This window comes from Pinus tabuliformis, chromosome 9 (assembly GCF_031772625.1).
Source record: "Pinus tabuliformis cultivar Carrire ecotype Pingquan chromosome 9, CPIR1, whole genome shotgun sequence".
Classification (NCBI taxonomy): Eukaryota; Viridiplantae; Streptophyta; class Pinopsida; order Pinales; family Pinaceae; genus Pinus; species Pinus tabuliformis.
In genome coordinates, this window is record NC_142307.1 from 967,278,499 (window position 1) to 967,302,583 (window position 24,085).

The 24,085-nt window shown below is 39.3% G+C and overlaps 1 protein-coding gene across 5 annotated transcripts in view; it reads left to right on the plus strand.

Moving 5' to 3' along the window:
- LOC149151947 (SGNH hydrolase-type esterase superfamily protein) overlaps window positions 1-23,668 on the plus strand; it is a 153,744-nt gene extending 130,076 nt beyond the window's left edge. For 3 of the 5 annotated variants that reach the window (XM_089439590.1, XM_089439589.1, XM_089439591.1), the window contains one exon: window positions 22,962-23,668. In XM_089439590.1, coding sequence (XP_089295716.1) covers window positions 22,962-23,214 — 253 coding nt within the window. In that variant the 3' untranslated portion in view covers window positions 23,215-23,668. The remainder of the gene's footprint in view (window positions 1-22,961) is intronic. The other 2 variants (XM_089439592.1, XM_089439593.1) reach the window with 1 other exon arrangement.
- Window positions 23,669-24,085: the final 417 nt, after the last annotated feature.

Here is a 24,085-nt window from a genome sequence, read left to right on the forward strand (position 1 = left end):
ACAAAGCTATTTATGAGAAGGAAATGTTTGCATTACTATATGCACTTAAGAAATGGCGACCCTACCTAATGGGAAGACAGTTCAAGGTAAAACCAGATCATGATAGTCTTAAATACTTTTTAGAACGAAGATTATGTTCAGAAGAGCAGTAAAAAAGGGTCACAAAGATGTTGGGTTATGACTTTGAAATCATCTACAAAAAAGGGAAGCAGAATGTTGTGACAGATGCACTCTCAAGAAAAGATGAGGATGTGGAAGCATTTCTTTGCGCCATTTCTATTATCCAACTAGATTGGATAAACGAAGCAAAGGATGAATGGAAGAATGACGAAGAAGTGTTGGCAGTCATTCAAAAGTTATAACAAGATCCCAGTACATAAGATACATTTAGCTGGAAAAATGATTCATTATGGTACAAAGATCGGTTATACCTATGTAAGAATTCCCAACTCAAACAAAAGATTCTTATGGAATTGCACACCTCTTCCTTAGGAGGGCACTCAGGATTTCTAAAAACTTACCACAGGGTTAAGAAGGAATTTTTTTGGGATGGCTTTAAATCGAATATTCAAAAGTTTGTGGCGGAATGTTTGGTTTGCCAACGAAATAAAGTTGAAATAGTTAAGACCCCAGGTCTATTACAACCTTTATCCATTCCAAGCCAATGTTGGGAGGAGGTTTCAATGGATTTTATCACAAGTTTACCCAAGTCCGAAGGAAAGAGTGTTATCATGGTGGTAGTTGACAGACTTACCAAGTATGCACACTTTTGTGCATTATCTCATCCATTTAAAGCAAGTACAGTTTCTACTGCATTTATGGAAACAATTCAAAAGCTACATGGAAACCCAAAGATTATTGTAAACGATAGAGATCCCATTTTCACTGGAAATTTTTGGACATAATTATTTTCTTGTCTTGGTATTCAGTTAGCTCATAGCCCATCTTATCATCTTCAATCTGATGGGTAAATCGAGATAGTAAACAAATGTTTGGAAGGATATCTTTGTTGCTTTGTATCTGATAAACAGACACAATGGGTCAAATGGTTGCCTCTCGCTGAATGGTGGTATAACAATTTCTTCCATACTGCAACAAAAATGACCCCATTTATGGCACTTTATGGATATCATCCACCATCTATCACATCATATTTAAGAGAAAATTCTAAGGTTCAAGCAGTGGAAGATCACATCGAGCATCAACAACAAGTTCTCCAATGTTGATTTGGGGTAGCATCGGATGTGCTCTAGCCATGATATTTGGTGGAGAGGTTGGGGCACATAAGATCTCCAATACCCAGAAAGGGTTTGGGCAGATTCTAAACAGATCAGGAGATATTAAAATAATTAATATTTTAATGAAGTCCCTAAGTCTAAACTTAGGGAAAATAAAATATTAATGTTTATTAATATGAATTTGTGTTAGAGTGGTCCAAAAGACATGGATCAAGCTAGATCTAATCTTAGTTGTTGATTAGGGACTTAATCTCAGCCGTTGAGATGTCAACTGGGAAAGTATAAGAAGAGGCTTGAGGGTCACTTGGAGAGCACACCAGATGATCAATCATTTTATTCTCTAGAGCGGGGTTTGCTAAGAGAGATAGAATCAGTGATCGGGAGAGCAGCTGAGGGGCATTGAGTACAAAGAAACAGAGAAGGCAGATATTGTGTCGGGAGAGCAGCGCAGCAGCCAAGGGGGGTGACACAGAGCTAGCAAGGGCTCACACAGGGCCACACAGAGGTAGCCAAGTGCTGCGGAGAGCACCAGAGGGGCCAGCGCAACTGATGTAGGGCCTCTCGGGGCTGACGTAGGCCAAGAAAGGCTGACGCAGGGCCAGCGTGAGACAGAGAGGGGCTGACGTAGTCCAATTTGGACAGACGCTGGGGTTGCAGAGTAGTTTTGTGCTGAGGAGCTGCGGGAAGGATTTTTCGGGGTTTCAGCCAAGAGATGTCTCTCAAACTGTGAGGTATAGTTGCTAAGGAAATTATCTATTGGGTAGGCCAGTTTTGGCACTCAGATTGTACTTTGATATTGTTTAATAAGAAAACCCTCAGATCGCTGCACCGGTTTTCCCGCATTGGTTTTTTCCAGGGACATTGGTCCAAAAATAATGGTGTCATGTGGTGTGTTTGTTCTTGTTTCTTTTAGTTGTTGATCTGTAATATGTTGAGCATGCACTGGTGTTTATTTTCAATATTTACTTTATAAATAACTTGTTAAAAGGAAAAATAATAAGTAGGTAGGAATAAATTAGAAAAAGTGCATGAAGGGTTTCTAACTAAGGTAAATTATAAACTTCAACATGGTATGAGAGCGTGATTGCAGATCACAAGAGGACTAAGAGACATCAGTCGAGCGAAGCAATAGCAGCTGTCCCGAGGTGACAGAAGCTGTTTCTAGCAGCGCAGAGGCCAAGAAGTGTGACGCAGAGCCAACCAGAGCCACGCAAAAGAAGTTGGGAGTTGCGCAGAGCCTCAGAGAGGCTAGCGTTGCTGATGCAGAGGGCCAGAGGGCCGACTTAGGGCATCCCAGGGCTGATGCAGAGCCAACGTGAGGCAGAGAGGGGCTGATGCAGTTCACAGAGAGACAGTTGCTGGGGTCTAGAAGGCTGCAGGAATATTGCAGAGTGAAGCTGGTGAGGTGCTGTAGTCAGAACAGTACTTGACAGAGCAAGGCCAGAGGAGTTGTTACTGAGGGTTTCTAGCCGAGGAACCTGGATCAGTAGTGTAGTTGCACAAGACGATCAGAGTAGGGGGCATCTCGACAAGCGACAGAAAGATTTCCAGGAGGGAAATCATGACTCAGAGGGAGTCTAGAAGAGAACTTCCAGACAGGAAGTAGAGACTCAGAAGAGTCGAACAGAGAACTTCCAGGAGGGAAGTAGAGGAGCGTCATGGCACTACACGGGATAAGAGACTAGGATAAACTGGACAAAGCATGAAGTTTGCAGTTTGGAAGGCCAAAATCTTATCAGTTCTTGACAGGAATCGTGTGAAGAACTTCGCCTTGAAGGTTATAGCTATCCCAGTCGACCCCAATGATAATGACAAGTACAAAAAGGCGATGGTGAGGGCCAAGTGCATTATCCTTGATGGGGTCAAGGATCATGTGGTACCACATATAGCCGAGAAGGAAACAACAATTGAGATGTGGGAGGCTCTTAAGAACTTGTACCAGCATACTTTTGTGCAGAGAAGAATGCTGCTTGAGAACCAGATGATGTCGTATCAGATGAAGAAGGGTCAATCATTTGACACCTTCCTCGGAGGACTGAATGAGATCTGAGACCAGTTGACTGCTACAGGAGCGACACCGGATCAGGAGCTTATGGTGAGGAGAGCCCTAAATGTTGTCTCAGAAGATTGGGAAGTGTTTGTCCAGAGTATCCTGGGCAGAGGGACTCTCCTAGCAACATCAAAGGGATCAAAGTTCAACGGGAGTAGGAGGATGTGGCCCTAGCATCTGAGGGAAAGCAGGAGAAGCGGAAGAAGAAATATCTCTCCAAGATCAAGTGCTTCCACTGTGGGGAGATGGGTCATTATGCGAATCAGTGCCTAAGGAAGAAGAGTAAGGGAGAGTCTTCCGAGACTAAGGCAGCGCTAGCATGGGAAGAGAAGGAAGTTTTGACAGACGATGATTGTGCCATGAGTGCACGCGCACCACTTGAGCCGAAGTGGGGAGACATCGAGCTGTAGTCAAGCAGACTACAGGCGACGAGGGGTAGGATCCTCGTGGTACCCAGCCTCTTATATTAGACCTTGCTACGGGAGCCTCGACGAGGAGTAGTAGGACACAATGAATGGGTAGAGACCGATGCAGATGGAGCGGCAGAGAGAGCTATAATGCAGGGGTCCCGAGACAACGCATAACTAGCAGGTTGCGGCAGTGCGAGAGGCATAGGAGTGTTGCACCAGTGCAGGAAGGCACAAAGAGGTGTGCAATGGTGCGAGATGTAAGGAGTTGTTGCAGCAGCGCAGAGGTCTGAGAGGGAGCACTTGTTAGCGACAAAGGGAGCTTTAGCATCAGTGGGTGTTTCTAGCCCAACAGGGAGGTTAGCTGGGAGTTCAGTTACTTACTTCTCAGTAACTGAGTTGCAGTGCAGTAGTGGGCAGCACGATGTAGCTTGATGAGAGGAGGTGCAGTGCGAATGTAGTGCTGGGAGAAAGGACCAGTAGCAGCACGGATGCAGAGGGAGCTGTCGTACAGATGCAACAGTGGCAGTGGCAGAACCATGGGCAACAATACAGGAGGCAACAGTGTAGAGGATGTTGGGCAGGAAGGCCTAACATCAGCATAGGTACCGATGCCGGATGATCAGAGTAATACTCAGTGAGGAGTATTGCTAGAGCACAATCCTCGCTAAGAAGGAGTGTTGATTTGGGGTAGCATCGGATGTGCTCTAGCCACAAAATTTGGTGGAGAGGTTGGGGCACATAAGATCTCCGATACCTAGAAAGGGTTTGGGTAGATTCTAAATAGGTTAGGAGATATTAAAATAATTAATATTTTTAATGAAGTCCCTAAGTCTAAACTTAGGGAAAATAAAATATTAATGTGTATTAATATGAATCTGTGTTAGATTAGTCCAAAAGACATGGATCAAGCCAGATCTAATCTTAGTCGTTGATTAGGTACTTAATCTCGGCCATTGAGATGTCAACAGGAAAAGTATAAAAGGAGGCTTGAGGGTCACTTGGAGAGCACACCAGATGATCAGTCATTCTATTCTCTAGAGCAGGGTTTGCTAAGAGAGATAGAATTAGTGATCGGGAGAGCAACTGAGGGGCATTGAGTACAGAGAAACAGAGAAGGCAGAGATTGTGTCGGGAGAGCAGTGCAGCAGCCAAGGAGGGTGACGCAGAGCCAACAAGGGCTCACGCGGGGCCACGCATAGGTAGCCAAGTGTTGTGCAGAGCACCAGAGGGGCCAGCGCAGCTGATGCAGAGGCTCCTAGAGCTGACGCAGGGCCTCCTGGCGCTGACGCAGGCCAAGAAAGGCTGACGCAGGGCTAGCGTGAGACAGAGAGGGGCTGACGCAGTCCAGTTTGGACAAACGCTAGGGTTGTAGAGAAGTTTTGTGCTGAGGAGCTGCCGGAAGGATTTTCCAGGGTTTTAGCCAGGAGATGTCTCTCAAACTATGAGGTATAGTTGCTAAGGAAATTCTCTGTTGGGTAGGCCAGTTTCAGCACCCAGATTGTACTCTAATATTGCTTAATAAGAAAACCCTCAGATCGCTGCACCGGTTTTCCCGCATTGGGTTTTTCCAGGGACATTGGTCCAAAAATAATGGTGTCATGGGGTGTGTTTGTTCTTGTTTCTTTTAGTTGTTGATCTGTAATATGTTGAGCATGTACTGGTGTTTATTTTCAGTATTTACTTTGTAAATAACTTGTTAAAGGAAAAATAACAAGTAGGTAGGAATAAATCAGAAAAAGTGCATGAAGGGTTTCTAACTAAGGAAAATTAGAAACTTCAACATCCAACTGTTAAAGGATAACGTCACTTTGGTGCAGAATAGAATGAAACAACAGGCAGATCAACATCGCAGCGAAAGAAGTTTTGATGTAGGTGATTGGGTATTCCTACGACTACAACCATATAAACAAATGTCCCTCAAGCAAGCTAAGAAGGATAATAAATTATCACCAAAGTATTATGGTCCGTACAAGGTGTTTCAAAAGATAGGTACTATGGCATACAAATTGGAGCTTCCTGTAGCTTCCCGAGTGTACCCAGTTTTCCATGTTTCATGCTTAAAGAAAGTTATATGTGACAAGCTCCCACATGGGAGGATGAGAATTTTATACAAAAGCATCCAGAATTACTCAAGCGTTGAGGACAACACTTTTTTGAAGGAGAGGGGCATGTTAGGTCCCTATAATACTAGTTCTTCCCCCATTACTATTGTCATTGTAGCCCTTATTGTTATTGTTGTGCCCCTATTGTCCCCATATTGTTATTATCGTGCCCCATAGAAGCCCACTATTGTTATTTTTGTGTCCTTATATTATTATTGTTATGTCGGCTTTGGTTATATTGTGACCCCTTAGACTCCTATATATAGAAATGAGGTTTTGTCATTTGTATCATCCAAATGTTATTCATTTGTGTAATGTAAAGGAGGTTTCCCCCTCGAAGAGGCTGATTTCTAAGTCGTTGATCCATCTTTTCTATCTTTTTGTGAGCTGGTTTCATAACACATTACAGTTGAGAGTTGCCAAATTATGTTTTTTATTTCCTTTTTAGATGCATCAACCTTTGGGGCATTGTTCTAGACTCGACCCAAAGTTTGGACAAGGGGAGGGGGAGGCTAACTCCTTGTGGACCCAATGAACAAATGTGGACCTGGATGGGAAATATGTAAAAAAAGGTTATAATGAGCAGAGGGGAGTGATGTATGTGGTGTCGGGAAGCAGGACCATGCAACCAAAATCGAGATTTCCCATGTAGTGGCACTCCTAAAGCTAGTAGCCAATAAAGGAGATCCCACGGGACTAGGATACAAGGTTAACCACCAAATTGGACAAGGGGACAAGAGTACAAACCAAGCCCATTCTTTTCACCAAATCCTCTCACTAATCCATGGTCAAGGTGTCCATGACAAGTAAGCAAAAGTATTTAGCTACATAATGAAAAGCCATACCTTCGAGGTTGGAATGCCCATCTTCAAACATATGATCATAACATATGGGCAAGGAATCATAATGGCCGGATCAGGTGACGGAGATGGTGGCACATTGAGCTATCTAGTGGCTGCAAGGGGTTGCTGGCTGCCGACTGAGGACCATCTAGGAGAAAAATTTCTCCTATGAGTGTCACCCACAGATCTCACACTTGATTCCTGTGGCTCGCGTATCTTACTATGTGGTTCGCTTTATCTCTCTATGGTTCGCAATGTTTTATGGCTCACTATTTATCTATGGCCCACATTGTATCTCTGAGTGATCTATATTAAAATGGCTTGCACAAGTTTTTTGTGGCTCGCTTCTATAACAATGGCTAGTTACATAATCACATATCACTCGCATTCTATCGCGCTAAGTTTTCTGTGGCTCGCTTCTATCATAGTGGTTTGTTACATAGCTTTGTAACTCGTATACAAAACTCTATGGCTTGTATACAAAACTCTTGAGGCTCGCATTCTATCACAGTGGCTCACTACATAACTCTTTCTCTGTGACTTGCATATTGATGAATGGGCATGATACTTTGCTGTATTGTTTGTTCTCTTGACCGTTTTGTATAGCTATGATATTTTCACCGTTGATAATGATAATGACAGGGATGAGAGACAAGATCTATGTGACACTCTGATGTCTGGACAATATTGCAATGATGTTTGAGCACATGATAGTGAAATATAACAATGACCTTGATGTATGACAACAATCCTTATGAAATAGATATTTGAGCTATGGTTTCTATTCTTGATGACAGTGATAACAATATGTCTACAGATGACAGTGATAACGGTAATTGTTCTAATGGCAGCGGTGACTAAGTTGTGGGCAGTGCTTCTATGATAAAGATGTGTGGCCCATGGTTATGACAGTGACAATGTAACCTTCTATATGACAAAGATCTTGATGTATGAATTGTGATCTATATGTTAGTAATGATTGTGAGATATATGACAGTGACTTGGAGACATAACAATGATCTATATGACAGTGAACTTGACATGATAGTGACCTTTGGTGTATGGAAGTGACACTCTGATCTATGGCTTGTCTCTATGATGATGATATGACAGTGATGGCTGAACTTCTATGATTGTAATGCATACCGTGCCCTTGTGACAGTGATATGGAGGCATGTGCATGCCTCTCTAATATTCTTGTTTGTTGTTGGATTGGCCCTTGTTGTTTGTTGTTGTGTGATTGATGATGACTTGTCTCATGATATTGTACTTTGTATCTCAGTTGAACATTGATGAATATCTAATAGAAGAAGAAGAATTGATTTATGGGTTTTCCCCTTTGTGGGGTTTTTCCTTGGTCTTCGACCAAAATCCTGGTGTCTCTATTGTATATGATTTTCTTTTGTTGTTCCTTACTATTCCGCTGCATTGTTCTCTTTAGATAATTGTTAATGATGATATGATGTTATGGGGTGATTGTAATATGAAAATGTTGAAAAAGTTTAAAATTGTAATTATCTACAACAACGATTAATCTCGCCCTAAAAATTAACAAGATGAACACACATTTTTCCTTTCTACCAGTGGGAAGATGAAATCAAGGTTTCCTAAGAAGAAGCTTATATTCTGGTGTTACCGTCTATTTCATTATACCTTTTCCATTTTGAAAGCATGAGAATTATCTTGGTCCAAGCTTTGTTTTTGTAGATAATTATTTCTTAGATCTTTTTTAGGATTCCTCTTCCTATCCATAATCTGAATCAAGGTTATTTGGGAGCAGGAGTGGAAGCGGGAGCGAGGAGTGACATTTTCAAAAGCTCCCGGTTTAGGAGCGAATCGAGAACGAATTTTTATATAATATATATTTTGATGCATATATGTCAACAAAAACATGTAGAATGATGAATTAGATATAAAAAACATAAAAACATGGATTGAACCATATAACATCAATCATCTAGAAGTTATAATCTTCATCAACCACATCCACAAGTTAGTAACATACAACATATTGAGTCTCATGATTCATCAATCTTAAAGTTTCAAGCTTTCAAAATTCAATATATAACATTTATCATCATTGATCACTAAAGTTGTAACTTGTACTTGTAACCATTACCATTACCAAGTAACCAAACGATAACAAAGAATATCTAACATGAAATGAAATGTTTCAACTTTCAACTTTCATGAAGCATCATATTCATAATTCATTACCAATGAGTTATAAATGCCAACTTCAAACTTCAAACTTAAATTGTCATATATTGTTTACAAAAAATACCATAATAAATATGAAAGAGTCAATAGTTATAAAAAGTACTAGAAACTAGAAAAGACAAGTAAATCTATTATCTACTGCTTGACCCTCTTGCCATGAGAAATTTCTAATTTTTTGTCTCATGCTTTATTGGGAGTCTCCTCCTACATAGTTGAATGACCTTGGTGCTCTTGATTAAATACAAGTTTCATACCCTAGTACCCTAGGTGCTCTTGATTATTGGGAGTCTCCCCCACAAAGAGGACTTGGTGCTCTTGATTAAATACAAGTTCCATACCTTAGTACATGACAAAATCCAATGGAAACATTGCAATCCCCCACAACCCTGAAATCCTGAAAAAATGATAAGTTTGCTGGATTTTGAGTGAGAGCTGAAATTCTACTTTCTCCATATGAAATCCAATGAAGTTGAAACCACTCTCAAACATCCCGAGTCATTTCATGGTAATGTTAAAAATTTAAGTAAAATGACGAAAATGAAAGATAAAGGAGAATGTCACTTTTACTTTAAGAAATCAACATTACCATGAATTGCATATCAACACTGGGGCCACATGCTTGAACATTTGGCTGCCCCACTCAAAAAAAATTGTTTCCAATCTTCAATAGCTCCATCTATCACTCGTTAATAGGCAGGGAGCATAATTTTTTTTAGGGAGCGCGCTCCCGTCCGATGCGCTTTGGGAGTGGATTAGACAGGGGGGGCATTCCCCCGTGTTAAAATTGGCAACTAGGGCCAAACTCCATGAGGGTCATCTTATTTATGGTAGTTGATATTTTTCTTGGATCCCTCTCATCGAGAGGTGTAGGATTGATTTAAAGATATCTGATTCTGATAAGTATTCATGGATATATGAATTTATTTGTGTTATGGGACAATTCGTCAAGGTCGGCTAGAAACCAAATTGCCCCCTCTCATCCTCAACGTAGCACTATAGGTGACTTTCAAGTCATTTCACACACCTCTTGTGATCTCTTCCTCTCCATTGGTCTTTGGGTTTTGGTGGGAGGAGAGATCTCAAGATGTTATGCTGCCCTAGAAGAAGCCCTAGACCCTAACACAGTCATGGAGGAGACACAGCTTCTTATATGCTGTCAAGGAGAAGCCCTAGACGTGGAGCTGAAAAGGTTTTCTAAGGAGACCTACGCTGCCCTAAATTATAGTCCATAAAGCCAGCCTTAACACTGGTATGGAGAAGCCACTTGATGCCCTAATACGCCATCTAATATGCAGCAAGAAGAGACACCTAAAACGCAGTCATGAACACAGCTAAATGGAGATCCACAAAAGCCCTAACCGCAGTCCTAGAACACAGCTCTAACGCTGCCCTAAATGCGGTCATGGAATCACAGCAAGGATTGGGCAAAAACGCAGGTCTATGACTAACATCTAGATGCTGATTTAGGAGGGTCATATTATGCCCTAGCCGCAACAAAAAGAGACAGCGTGAGGACAGCGTGGTGGGCCTAGATTAGAGGCCAAGTTGCTGTGGGGATGCGGGTTGGTTTGAGGGCTGTTTGAGGGTGCAAATAGGCCCAAGAACAGGGTTGTCTCAAAGGAACAAGGAGCTGGAGATTAGGCCGAGTTAAGGAGGCTGCGTAGGAGCTGTGTGTAGGGCTGTTAGGCCAAGTATCTACAGGAGCCTAATCAAGGTTGTTTGGACAGCAATCAAGTTACATTGGCATTGCTAAGTGCTAGGCCGCAGGCCATAGCACCACAGCAAGCAACCTTGGTATCTTAGGATGAACGTTGTAATGCATAGTACAGCAGTATGAAAGATACAGCTCTGTGAGACTCAGTGAAGGTGTAACATGAGGGACAGTAAGCATGTAATGGGACAGCAAGCTTATACATAGGACAACTGCAATGACACTAGGACAGCTGCAAGTAGGACAACAAGCTTATACATAGGACAGCTGCAATGACACTAGGACAGCTGCAAGTAGGACATCAAGCTTATACATAGGACAAATGCAATGACACTAGGACAACTGCAAGTTTGATGACACATGGGACAGCTGCAAGCATGAAGAATCATGGACAATAGCAGCATGGTAAAGCATGGACAACAACAAGTACAGTGCAGCAAGTACTTTGGGACAGCAGTAAGCATGGTGCAGCAGTGGCACTATGTACAACAGTGCTAAACATTGGGACAGTAGCAACATGAGGTCCAACATTGTGATGATGGGTCCAGCATGGTGCAGCACGGTGAGGTGCAACATGATGACGAGATGCAACAAATTGATAGGTGAAGGAGTCACCTTGGAGAATTATTTGAAGTAGCATGTCTTCAACTGATCTCATGTATCATCTTCTTAGAGATGATCTTCTAGATAAGTCAAAGTGTTGACTTCTGATGTAAATGTACTATATCTCTCTCTCTCTCTCTGCTGAACTATTGAAGAACATATAAGAAGAATTGATCAAGGGTTTCCCCACATTGGGGTTTGTCCCTGGCTAGCGCCACATCTTGTGTCCTCTTGTCGTGGCTTGTCTTCTGCGATTTATATTTATGTTCTATCTGCAGTTTACTTTAATGCTGATCTGATTACTAATCTGGAAAAGATATTGAGCTAACTGTGAAAATTGAAATAAATTGCTCTAGCATAGAACATACCTAAAATTAACACCCCGCAACCATGCTCTGAATGTTACTGGCTCTTTTGAAGATGATAGAGAGATAGGAGTGTGAGATTTTAAAGTCTTAGAAACCATTACAACACACCAAACATGACACATCCCACCATTTATTATTCTGTTTATTATCACACACCTAGACACCCACACAACATATCCCATAGAAAAGGGGGAGGACACATAGTAATTCTAGAAATAGTCAAGCATTATGTTAGTAGGAAAGCCACTACCTCTGTAGACATCCCGTTGGCATAAAGGTAATGGTATATAGAGCTTCTTCCCCCACCAAAATTCTCTCTCTTCATGTGTTGTTAGTTTTATCATTTTTTAGGCACCAATATCTTTTCTGAGTATAAGTTGTTTTGTAAAAACCCTATATTCTAGAACCTTTCTTTTGGCAGATTTTACTGATTATAGTGCTTTAGAAGTGCATTTTCAGATCTGATTACTGGCTGATAAGTTTCTTTGGAAGGGGCTGAAACTTATGTCTTTGTTTGATATCTTTTCTCCTTGAATTGCTAGGAAGTTTGGGGCTATTTGAAGCATAGTTATCAAAACTGGACTGGTCATTGAACCAGTGGACCCCCTGGACCGGGAACCGGTCATAACCATACGAAAACCGGTAAAAAAACCGGACCAAAAAGCTGGTCAACCAAAAAAATATAAAATATTCAAATTTTAAAGAAAAACATATATATTCATGTGCATCCATATGAATCCAAACCATTATACACAAATAAGCAAAAACTCTCATTTATATAGCATGTAAGGGTGCACATAAACAAAATAACACTTAGTGCAATCCATCTCTAAACCGAAAATACATCAACAAACAAGCTCCACATGGCCTCTAGCATCCAAAAAAAATTATGCTACAACAAATACCTACATATCATCAAAATCATTGCCTATGTTGGGATCTTTGTCATCAATATCATACTCTAAGCATTAAAATAAAATTGAAAAATCATAGCATGTCAAGTCAAAATTTTGTTCGAGTGACGGGTATTTTTTTTAGTAGGCTCATGATAGAGGAGTTCAACAACCAATGCCACTAACATCAGAGTACATAGAGGACTTGGTGTTCTTGATTAAATACTAGTTCCATACCCTCGTACATGAGAAAATCCAGTGTAGTGTTGCAATCCTCCCAATCTTTAAATCTTGGAAAACTGTTAAGTCTGCTGGATTTTGAGTGAGATCCAAAATTCTAATTTCTCCATATGAAATCCAATGAGGTCAAAACCACTTTCAAACATCCTGAGTCATTTCATGGTAATGTTAAAAATTTAAGTAAAAGGATGAAAATGAAAGATAAAAGAGAATGTCACTTTTACATTACCATGAAATGCATAGTAATAGTGGGGCCATATGCTTGAATATTACGCACCTATTATGGGCTAGTGCCTAGCTAAGACAGACATTAAAAGAAAAAAAACAAAACAGGCCCCACTTGTTGCGTGCTACGTGGCTTTACTGTACCAAACCGAACAAAAACGGTTCAAGTCACCGGTCCGAACCAGTGTTTGCCTCAAAATGATCGGACCGGTCGGTCTGGTTTGGTCGTTATAACACTGATTTGAAGTGAATTATTGTGATCTTTTCACTGCTGTTTTATACTCTAGTTTACAATAGTCCTAAAGGCTGAAAATTTTAAGGCTAAGATCTAAGAGACCTTCTATGAAGAAGGTGAAATTTCAGTTTTGCATTAATTGCTTGAGTGCATGAAATTTCCACATGGTATAAGAGCTTGTTATGGTTGAGATCACTCTTGAGTAAGAGGGAATTTGTGTTTTGGTTGGAGTTTTTTTGGGAAAGGTACTTGACCTAGTTAAGGTCATTGGCTGTGAAACCCTTAGTTGGAAAAAGCATTTGCACCCTAGAAGGGGTTTGGTCTACTCCATATATTGGTATTTTTGTGCACTTGTGACTTTTCAGGATGTGTCAGATGAATCTTGGTGCGACGAGGTGGACGGAGCTTCCAATTTTATTCTATGGATGCTTAGGCTTCAGATTCTTATGGATAAGGCTGATCTTTGGGAGCATGTTGAGAGGGAAATCCAAAACCTACCAATCTAAGACAATTGGAAACTCATCAAAAGAAAGAAGCCAGTTGAAGAGAATCATTCTTGATTCTATGAAGGATCATTTCATCCCACACAAATCAGATATGGGGTCAAATAAGGGCATGTTTGATGCTTTGGTTAAGTGATTTGAAAATTCTTGTGCTTCTCAATAGATTCTCTTGCAAAACCAACTCTTATCCATTCACAAGAGAAAGACAATTACTACAGTGAGGTACTTGACCTGGATCAATGAAGTGAAGGATCAATTGGAAGCCATTGGAACTAAGGTGGAGGATCACGAGATATTGTCCATTGCTTATAATGAGTTACTCCTTTCTAAATGTATTTTCTTCAGGATATTTGTGCTTGAGAGAGCATATTAGATTTCCAAATTCTTTGGATTGATCTTGTGTGAGAAATAATCTGATTATACTCTTGTTTTAAGCAACAAGGAAAAGTAGATGCTATTGGTCTTGTCAAGATGAAGAAGGGTAGTAAAAAAGTATCAAACATCCTTACTCCTTTGCAAGAATTGGCTAATTTATCACCTTTATAGACTCCATCAACACAAGGACTAGGCACTGACCATGTCTTGTTGGTGATCAAGTCATATTTATCGACAAAATTAATTTTCTCTCTCTTTCTCTAATTCATCCCTCTTATGGCCAAGTGACCCAATTAGGGCTTAGTGCGAATTAGCTAGGTAGAGGAATCTTTGGTCTTGGAAGGTATCAACATCAAGGGTTGTAGTGGTCGTTTCAAAATCATTCCCCTTGGTGGCCATTCTTTCCATTTTCATCGATAATTTATCTTGCCCTAGAAAATGTTGTAGCTCAAATTGTACACAGGATTGCGACAACACTCAAGATATAGGTTGTCACTCCATTCTAGTTGTCTCCTAACTGCAGACTAATACGGGTTAGTCCTGATGGATAAGATGATGAACAACTTATTGGGAACTAACAAGTTAAGGAGACACAACTGAATGGCCTAACAACTTGGTTGAAATTAAGAGGAAAGTATGATTGTTTAGCACAATTAGGTTTGTTAGGATCACACTTTGGAGACCAGTGCCTTTGGAGATTAATTACTTGCACAATATGAATTGAAATTCCAAGTTACCGGATGAACAATTGTTGCAATATGCAAGTTCTATCCTATATGAAGTGCAGGACCTAAAGCTATGTGAGATGCAAACTCTTGGTTACTTTTAATTATATGCCTAATCTAAGTGATTCCTTCTCCTCAATTCTTTTGGAACTAGTCTCGAACGCAAGTTGTAGAGAGAAGCCCAAAGGAAGGAGGCTATGGCCTCATTAATGATACCTCCTGTGGGGTTCTAACCACCTAGATGCCTCCATTCCTACAAGGGATTGCCCACAAGAGAACTACAAGGTCACCTATGTTAACTGTGAATGAGGGTCTAGAGTCCTCAAATTGTTTGAAGAAGGTGGTCCTATCTTCTTACAACCAAGCTTATGCTTGGAGGTATGTTTTAGAAATGCACTTCTAACTTAGGATGAAAATGCAAGATGTGAGTGATAGCTTCAATGAGATTATTAAGTAAATTAAGTACTTCAATAAGACAAGTTATTTGAGATCCAAATGCTTATAATGATATCCAATATAAGAGCAATTAAATGAAGCACTTAGAGAGTAATTGAAAGACTATCTCAAATGAAACAAGATGAACAATTCCAATGAAACACAATTAGCAATTCTAATCACTTAAAAAGATTCTTCTTGAGAGATGAACTTGGAGCACAACAATATTCTTATGTTATTCAACAATTAGAGACAATATTTTCTCATTTACTTGTGCTATGAGACAATTAGATATAAGATGCAATTTCTCTTAACCACAATTCATAACAAGCATAAGAAAGTATAGAGATTGCTAACAGTGTTTCTCGAGAATGCAATAATGACAAAGCAAGGATGCAAATGCAAGTCAATGAGAATAGCTATGATATGCTATGCAAAGATGCAATATGCTAATTACAACACTAATGGAATAAGAGAAAGGGAGAGAGAGCTATTCGAATGCCCATGAAATATTGTGCAATGATGCAAGAATGATGCAATGGAAGGCTATTATCAAGACATAAATGAATTTAAGATATTCAAGAGCTTCTCTTTCACTATGTCACTGCTATAGATCAGTCCCAAAACTCTTCTTGTAGATCAAACAAATCAATGTTTATTCAGCCCTTTAATCAAGATGATGATTCTTTAGTATATTAGGCTTACTTAGATGAGTTTTTTAGAGCAAGACATCAACAATTATACTGCTGTAGCAATTATATCAGACCTCAGAAATGCATAGGACAGCTATCACAAATCAATTAAATTGATGATTTAGGTGCTTATAATCAATGTCTGATATCTTGTGTGAGTTATTAGTTTATTATGGAGTTGTTTAGGCCTATATTTTGATTTATATGCCACTGAAATGTTAATGTTCAGATCTGATTACTAATGGCAGTCATCAAAAGGGAAGAAAGGGAGAGAGGATCAAACCCTCTAGGCCTAGCGGCCTAGCTTCAATGGAAAATTTGAGTTGTTGGAGCACCAAGAAGTGACCTTTAGGCCTTCCAACACCTGCAACACAAATAATTAGCCCTCAAATCCACTCAAAATGATAGATCAGACCTTGAAAATCTAGCATCTAGGGCTTTCAAGCCCTCCAATGCTAGCGGCCAGCCTAGAAAGTGGCCCTAGGCCTAGCGGCTAGGCCTCAAAGGCCTTGGATGATCAAACAAATGAGTCTTGAGCCCTTGAAACCTTTCTTGAATGGATAATGAGCCTGCAAAACCAAGATTAGTCCACAAATTGATGGAAATACAATGAGAAACCGTTCAAACCTTTGCCCAAAAATTCCTCTAGGCCTGCAAGACAAAGTATTAGTTTTTATATCACTTGCCAAAAAGAATTTAGGCCCGTCTAGGGTTGCGGCCTAGTCTTCAAGGCCTAATTAGGCTTGCGGCCCTCTTGTGGAGGCTAAAAAGGGGTTGCAGCTAGGGATTTTAGCCCTCAAACCCCTGCGGCTAGGCCAAGAATGGCCTCTAACCCTTGTGGGTAGGCCAAACTAGCCTTAAAAGGTTAAGGAAAAGCCCTCTAGGGCTAGTAGCTTACTCAAGGAGGCTGGATGTTGCAAAATTATCACTTGGGTCTTGTAGTTTGAGGTGTCTAGACCCAAAATCAACCCTTATAGGTTGAATGACTTCCTCTCTTAGGCTAGATGGCTCCTTCTAAGGCTGAAAACCCCTTCAAACCCTAGTCATCTAGGCTAGGGGAGGGCTAGGACCCTCACATTTGAATTTCTCTTTGAAATTTTAGTCCTTTGGCACCTGCAATATGAGTAAATAGAGCCCAAGACACAAGATCTAGAAATTTCTCAAATAAAACCCCAAAATTATTATTTACAAATGAGAAAAATAATTTACAAAAAAAATTATTTACAAATTATTTACAATAATCTACAAGAAAACATTAGCTCTAATCAACAAATAATTCATTTATAGCCCAAAGAAAATTTTGCAAGATAATTTGATAGAAATAATTTTAATTTTAATGCACAAACCCAAACTCTACAAAATAGATTCGTTAGATAGGCTCAGAGTCCAAACAAAATGTGATCACCTGAAAGTCCATGAACTTGGGCTTTCCGAATGGGCTGAATCACCTGAAATATTTATATACACTTGAAAAATAGATCATTAGTTTCATAGGGGTTCGATTCACACAAATAGGCTAGAGATCTAGAGATACCTACTAGATCTACCAACTTCTAAGTGTTTACTCTAGCCCAAAACCTAAAGCAAGATACCTGTGCTAATAGATAGTCCAACCATTGGCTATGAAACAATAATCTTCAATGATAGCACAAAATTAGAGCATTAAGCACATTCAACACATACCATGAATCATTAAGCGAGAGACACCTTGAATTGAAACCCCAAAGTCTTTTTATTAATGCAAAAATTCCAGCAGAGCTTAGCTCAATACAATTTTTTTTCTTCGATCTAGTGAGATCAAATATACAATGAGGAGCTTGAGAGCTTCCTTATATATAAAAATGAGGGAATAACCCCTCCAAGTGGAAATAATGTCTAGTTGCATCGATCCATGGCTCAATCTCAGAAGAAAAAATTCAATCCCTTGATTAGTCGGCACAAATCTCCAAAAAAATTCGACCTTGTTCATTGTGTTGGAGGGGTCAAACTTTGACTTCTGGACCAAAATAGAATTTTCGTTACTTGTGCAAAATAATTATTTGCTTGGCCCAAAAAATTCGATTTGCTAGGAAATAATCTTTTCTGTCCCAACGAATTTCTGGACTGGGTCTTGCTTTGGAAATGAGGCATTTTATCTTTGACTTGAATTTTTCCTTTGAAAATAGCCTCAAATAATTTTTTGATGAATTTTCCACTTGGAGGGTAATTAATTTTCCCTTCATTTTATTTTTTGGATAATTTCTGGCTAATTTAATTTTTAATTTTTGCCATAAATTAAAATTAAAAGGACTCAAGAGGGGATTAATTATTTTTCCACTCTCTAAGTGTATCTAAAAAATATTTTGGTAATGGTATTTTAATTACGAGGAACCATTCACCAAAAATGTTTCTAAACACACTTTTACATCGAAATAATAATTCAACTCTTAGAAGGGGAAATACACAGACATAGACCACTTGAGACCCAACCAAATTCTGCAACAAGACACATGATCTAGTATGAAAAATACATAGACTCGATAAACACTAAGACTTACCTAATACCTCGTTAATGAGTTCCACCTTAGCTTTGGGGTATATTGGGAGAAAAACTTTGCCAATTATCCGTGTTTACAAACACACATAAGTTGGGGAGGTTTAAAAATTCCCTAGAGTGAAACACTTTGAAAAGAATCATAGGCTTACCTAGGTGTTGTTACATGGCTTAATAGTCGTACTAAATCATTTTTACAATAAACTTGCAGAATTTGGGATTGACTAATTTTTTGTTTGTGTGCTGCTTTATACCTTGCTTCTTGAACTGTTGACATGTACATGGTCAACAGGATAAAACTCTATTTTGGTTGGAGCTTCAACTTGAGGGCTTGTTGAAGGTTTCAAGTGCCTTTACGTTGCTAATACTTATTATTGGAAACCTTTTCCTGGCATCTTGACCTTAAGTCACCCCAACTCACAACATATCAATCAAACCCTAACTCTTGCATTGCCTCAATTTGGCCTCTATTTGGGATCCAAATTTCTTTTTCTCATAGTTTGAACCTCGTTCTTAAGCCGACCCATCCCTAAGTAAGCTATTCTATTACCTTGAACCTCTAAACCTTGAATATGTTGTGTAGGTGACCTTATACTGGGACTCCTCCCATTTGTGAAAATCCTTTAAGAGCAAGGGGTAATAGCTGTGGTGACAGTGGGCTATTACCTTCTTGTTGTCACTTGGTCTAATGATTGCTTTGTGGGGTACCCCTCCATAAGGCCTGCTAGATTTTGCGGCAACAAGGATCATTATTTTTCAAAACGAGTGCCTTGAGTATGAGACATTAACAAAGGCCTTCTTGATTGCCATACAGGATATTCTTGTCAGCATGTGGGACAAGAATTCGGCAGAGGGACTTCAGTCCAAGGCCGAACAATACATAGTAGAGAGGTAGAGCAGCACCAAGAGAGACAACGCAGCTCCAGAGAGGGTGACATAGAGGCCAGAGAGGCTAATGCAGGTCCTTAGAGGCAACGCTGGGTTTTGTTTGTGAAGTAGAGAGAGAGAAGTTCAGCGTATCGAATTTCTGAGCAATGAAGGCTCACTGAGAGGTTGACGCAGTTCCAGCGCAGAGCTTGGAGCTGCCATTGCTGCTCAGCACTGGGGACAACATTTGTCATATGTGGGGTTTGATCATCCAGTTGCTGGATTGGCCGAAATATCTGTCTCCAGATAGAGGTACCTTACCAAGGTTATTCTCTGTTGGGTGAGCCGCATTTGGCACCCTAGTTTTATTCAAGAATCTGTTTAATAATACAAACCCTCTATATGCTGCATCAATTTTCCCGAATTGTATTTTTCCGGGGACGATTGTCCAAAAATAACAGTGTCCCTTGTGTGATTGTCTCAGTTTATTTCAGTTCATGATCTGTATGTATGTGTAGGCTGCAATAGTGTTTTCATCGCTGTTTAAGTAATTAAATAACTTGTTATTTGTAAAGAACAAGTAGGAGATGATAAACCAATGATTGCAGTAGGATTTCTAATGTGTAGATTCAGAATTTTTCATAGATGAGCTATAGCCTATGAGATTCTTCCATCTTGTTCTATGGTCTTAATATCTACCCTCTTTTGTATTTGCTATTTGCAATTGGCATTCCCACATATAGTATCTGTGACTTAGGGAGTCAGGACTCATTATTTGTTTAATACATTTTGATTTTGATGACTTAATGTGAAAAATGTAGTTGATGGTTAATTTCTTGTGTTTGTCAATTTATCATCATTGATGTGGTAGTAAATACTAATTGTATCATTGATGAATCATGATTGTATGCATAATGTATGATTAAATTTGTATCATAATCATGTACATGTTTTAGTTTCTAAATTGAATGAGAATTTGTGTAATATATATATATATATATATATAACGTGTCCTCCGTGTCATGTGCCAGGTCCCCCTGTCACGTGTCAGGTACTGATATATTAGTATCCTCGGTGTCCAATTTCCTCGTGTCGTGCGATTTAGCATGCAGCTTATAACCATAATTTCTTGTGCTTCTCCTCTAATTATATGATCCTTGGTAGGTCTGTGAAGAAGTGAGAAGTTTCTACTTTAACTTGTATGTGATTTTTAAGAGCTTGGCCGATTTCTGTGATTATCTCTGTGATGTAGTTATTCACCCTTTGGGTACTGGTGATGCAGTGAAAGTATTTTGGTACTTTTGTCTCCAGCTTCCAGTCAAGCCATTCCTCACTTGAGTCTAGTGATTTTCCTCATCCAACTGGGTTTGGAAAAAGGGATTTTTGCAGGTTTACGTCCTCACTTTTCTCCCGAATCCTTTCTAGTGTTTCAGTCCGTAGCTTCTTTTATTCCCCTTGGTCTTTGATATTTGGATTGCACCATAGCCTTATGTTAGACTTAAGCTGCTTCATTTTTTCTCCTGATGATGGGAAACAGGACCAAAACCTTGAAAAGGAGAATTCAAAGAAGAAGAAAAGATGAACTAGACCTCTAGACTTTCTTTATGGGTCATGATTGTAGCAGAAAGGCATAGATCCACCATTGTGATTGTATAAATATCCAAAAACATTGTCCTGTGATGAAGATGAATTGGATATAATGCCAGATTTGAGTTAGATAGTTTCATTTAATAAAGGAATACAGTTTACTTGAGAAGGAATCTGTTGAATCTCTTGGTGATGAAGACTTTGCCTTTTCCCCTGTTGTTCAAAGTGGCCTATTTTTTATGGGTCTTAAATAGAAAAAAGAACAAGAGGAGATAGGATCTTCAACAAATTATTGACAGGGATTTTAGAGAAAACAACCTCCTTTTCTTCACTATTGTCGAAGATCAAGGTGAAACCGCCAGCAATAATTCAGTTGTATAGCCAAAGGGAGGTAGACTTGTGTTAAATTTTGGAGATAACATGTTCTTTGCTTAGGTCAGATACTTCATTAGATTATAAACCCATTAGCAATTCTTATTCCATTAGAAATCATAGTAACTGAAGAAAGAACATTGAACATAAGTGCAGAAGACAAGCCAAGACAAGAGAACACAGGAATTGGCTCAAGCCAGGGAAAAACCCCAAGATGGGGAAAACCCTTTATCGATTCTTCTTATTATTAATATCAAAAATTCAGCAGAGAGAGAGAGAGTACAATAACATTGACTTGCCATTTGACGTTCTAATAACAATGTCCTTAGACAGGAAGATGGCACAATCAATCCTCAGATCTGACAAAACATGCTTCAGGAGCTGCTGTAATACTGATCACTGGTTAGGGTTTACTGTTAACCTGCCATACCTTCTTTCCTCATCTTCCAGACTTCCACAATCACTGTAGTGGGCCTCTAATCCTCTCTGATCTTATTCGCTGTCAATATAGGCTGGTGATTAGCCCTTTGGCTAGACATCTATCTTCCTGAACAAGAGATATAGGCCTGCGGCCTATTCTGCAACACAGAAATACCTCTCGGCCTTGAGGTTCCAAGACATACAGGCCTGCGGCCTACCTGTGACACCATAGAAGGAAAGCGTCCTGCTGAAGGAGAGATCCAAACCCAGAAGACATGCCAAAACATTATCCAGAATAGCCCTAAAGCCTGCGGCCAGCTGCCTTCTATGAACACGGTCCTGAGGGAGATAGATTAAACCCAAACGACTCATCCCACGGTCCTGAGGGAGATAGATTAAACCCAAACAACTCGTCCTCCTGCTTCTCCAAGCTGTGGCTCCCTCAGAGATATCACACGAGATTTTCGATGTATGAAATGAGATTGGAGAATGCCCTTATATACAATTAGACATGATGTTTTGTCCTTATGGAGGTGAAGCCAACCTTGACATTTGGAGGCAAATTCAAATTTCAAATTTTCAATTTTTCCTGCCTTAATAAAATCATGACTTACAGAATTTCTTTCGAAAAATAAATATTTTTCCTTATCCAAATTTGGTGATCTATAGATCGATTTTGGTCCTCTCGAAAAGAGGAATTCAATGCAATAATCATTTCCAACAGATGAGCTGTCCAATAGAGGAATTTGGCCCTAGTTGCCAATTTTAGCAACTTATCAAGGATACAAGTCCAACAAACCATGTTTCAATCTTGACCTTCTCATGCAAAAACAGCAGACTTAGAACGGAAGATTTCAGAAAAAAAGAACGCCTAGGATAAGGAAAAGGAATAACGCTTATTTGGACTTTGGGTCTGCATCAACTCAATTTTCCTGTTTCTTATGTTTCATGAAATGTCTTGCGTTTTTTGATTTGATCTCTTTAGAGTGCAGGGGCTTTGGTACATGCTAGAAACACATTGGGAATCAAATTTATTAGAAAACCATCCTGCTAAACCTCTCGTACTTCCAAATGCAATTCATCCTTGATGAATCTGGTCGGAAATAGGGATGGGACTCTGATGACCTCTTTTACAAATTCTGAAGCATAATTAAAAATGAAAGTCTGCATATAGGCATTTTTCAATTTATCATTTAAATATGCATAAATTACTAACATACATCTTATATTTATGTCACTTTGCGAATGATATTGGTAGAAATAGGGAAACACACTCATTTCTTTATGTTTTACACCTCACTTTTATATGCATCAGAGATTATCAAGGAAATGATTTTACACATTGTCCCTGCAGAGATGGTATTCATTTCTCAGCAGAGGGTAGCAATATTGTCGTTGAGGAAATTTTGAAAGTTTTAAAGGAAGCAGAATGGGAACCTTCTTTGCACTGGAAGAATATACCAACAGAATTTGGTGAATCATCACCTTATGATGTTGTTGCATCTGACAATAAGAGCACCATCAATGTTTCGGAATTTACTTTTCACAGAGAGAAGCAATGGGATTAAATTATGGCCTCTTATTTATCTCATAGAAAGTTTTGCTAGGAATTCATTTTTATATGAATTATTCAGCCTACTTTCTATAGGTAATGGTTATTTTCTTGATGCCAGTGTTGTAAGAATTGGTTGATATAATTACCGATTAATCTCCTTCGGGAGATAAATTTATGTTTTATTTAGGCAACGTGTCTCTGGAGATCTCCTTCAGCTAATAAATAAACAATTTTATCTTTGCATTTGATAGACGTTCCATATTGTTTGACTGCTGGGTTTAAGTGCCATAGCTTTTGAGGATTTTGAATGGCATTGTCAACAAGGGATCTAGTTTCAAATGCCAGTGTAGTAAGAATTGGTTGATATAATTACCGATTAATCTCCTGGAGATAAATTTATGTTTTATTTAGGCAACGTGTCTCTGGAAATCTCCTTCAGCTAATAAATAAACAATTTTATCTTTGCATTTGATAGACGTTCTATATTGTTTGACTGCTGGGTTTAAGTGCCTTCAGCTAATAAATAAACAATTTTATCTTTGCATTTGAGAGACGTTCTATATTGTGACTGCTGGGTTAAGTGCCATAGCTTTTGACGATTTTGAATGTGGCATTGTCAACAAGGGATCTAGTTTCAAATGCCAGTGTAGTAAGAATTAGTTGATATAATTTCCGATTAATCTCCTGGAGATAAATTTATGTTTTATTAAGGCAACGTGTCTCTGGAAATCTCCTTCGGCTAATAAATAAACAATTTTATCTTTGCATTTGATAGACGTTCTATATTGTTTGACTGCTGGGTTCAAGTGCCATAGCTTTTTAGGATTTTAAATGGCATTGTCAACAAGGGATCTAGTTTCTAGTTACTAAGTATTAGTTGAAAA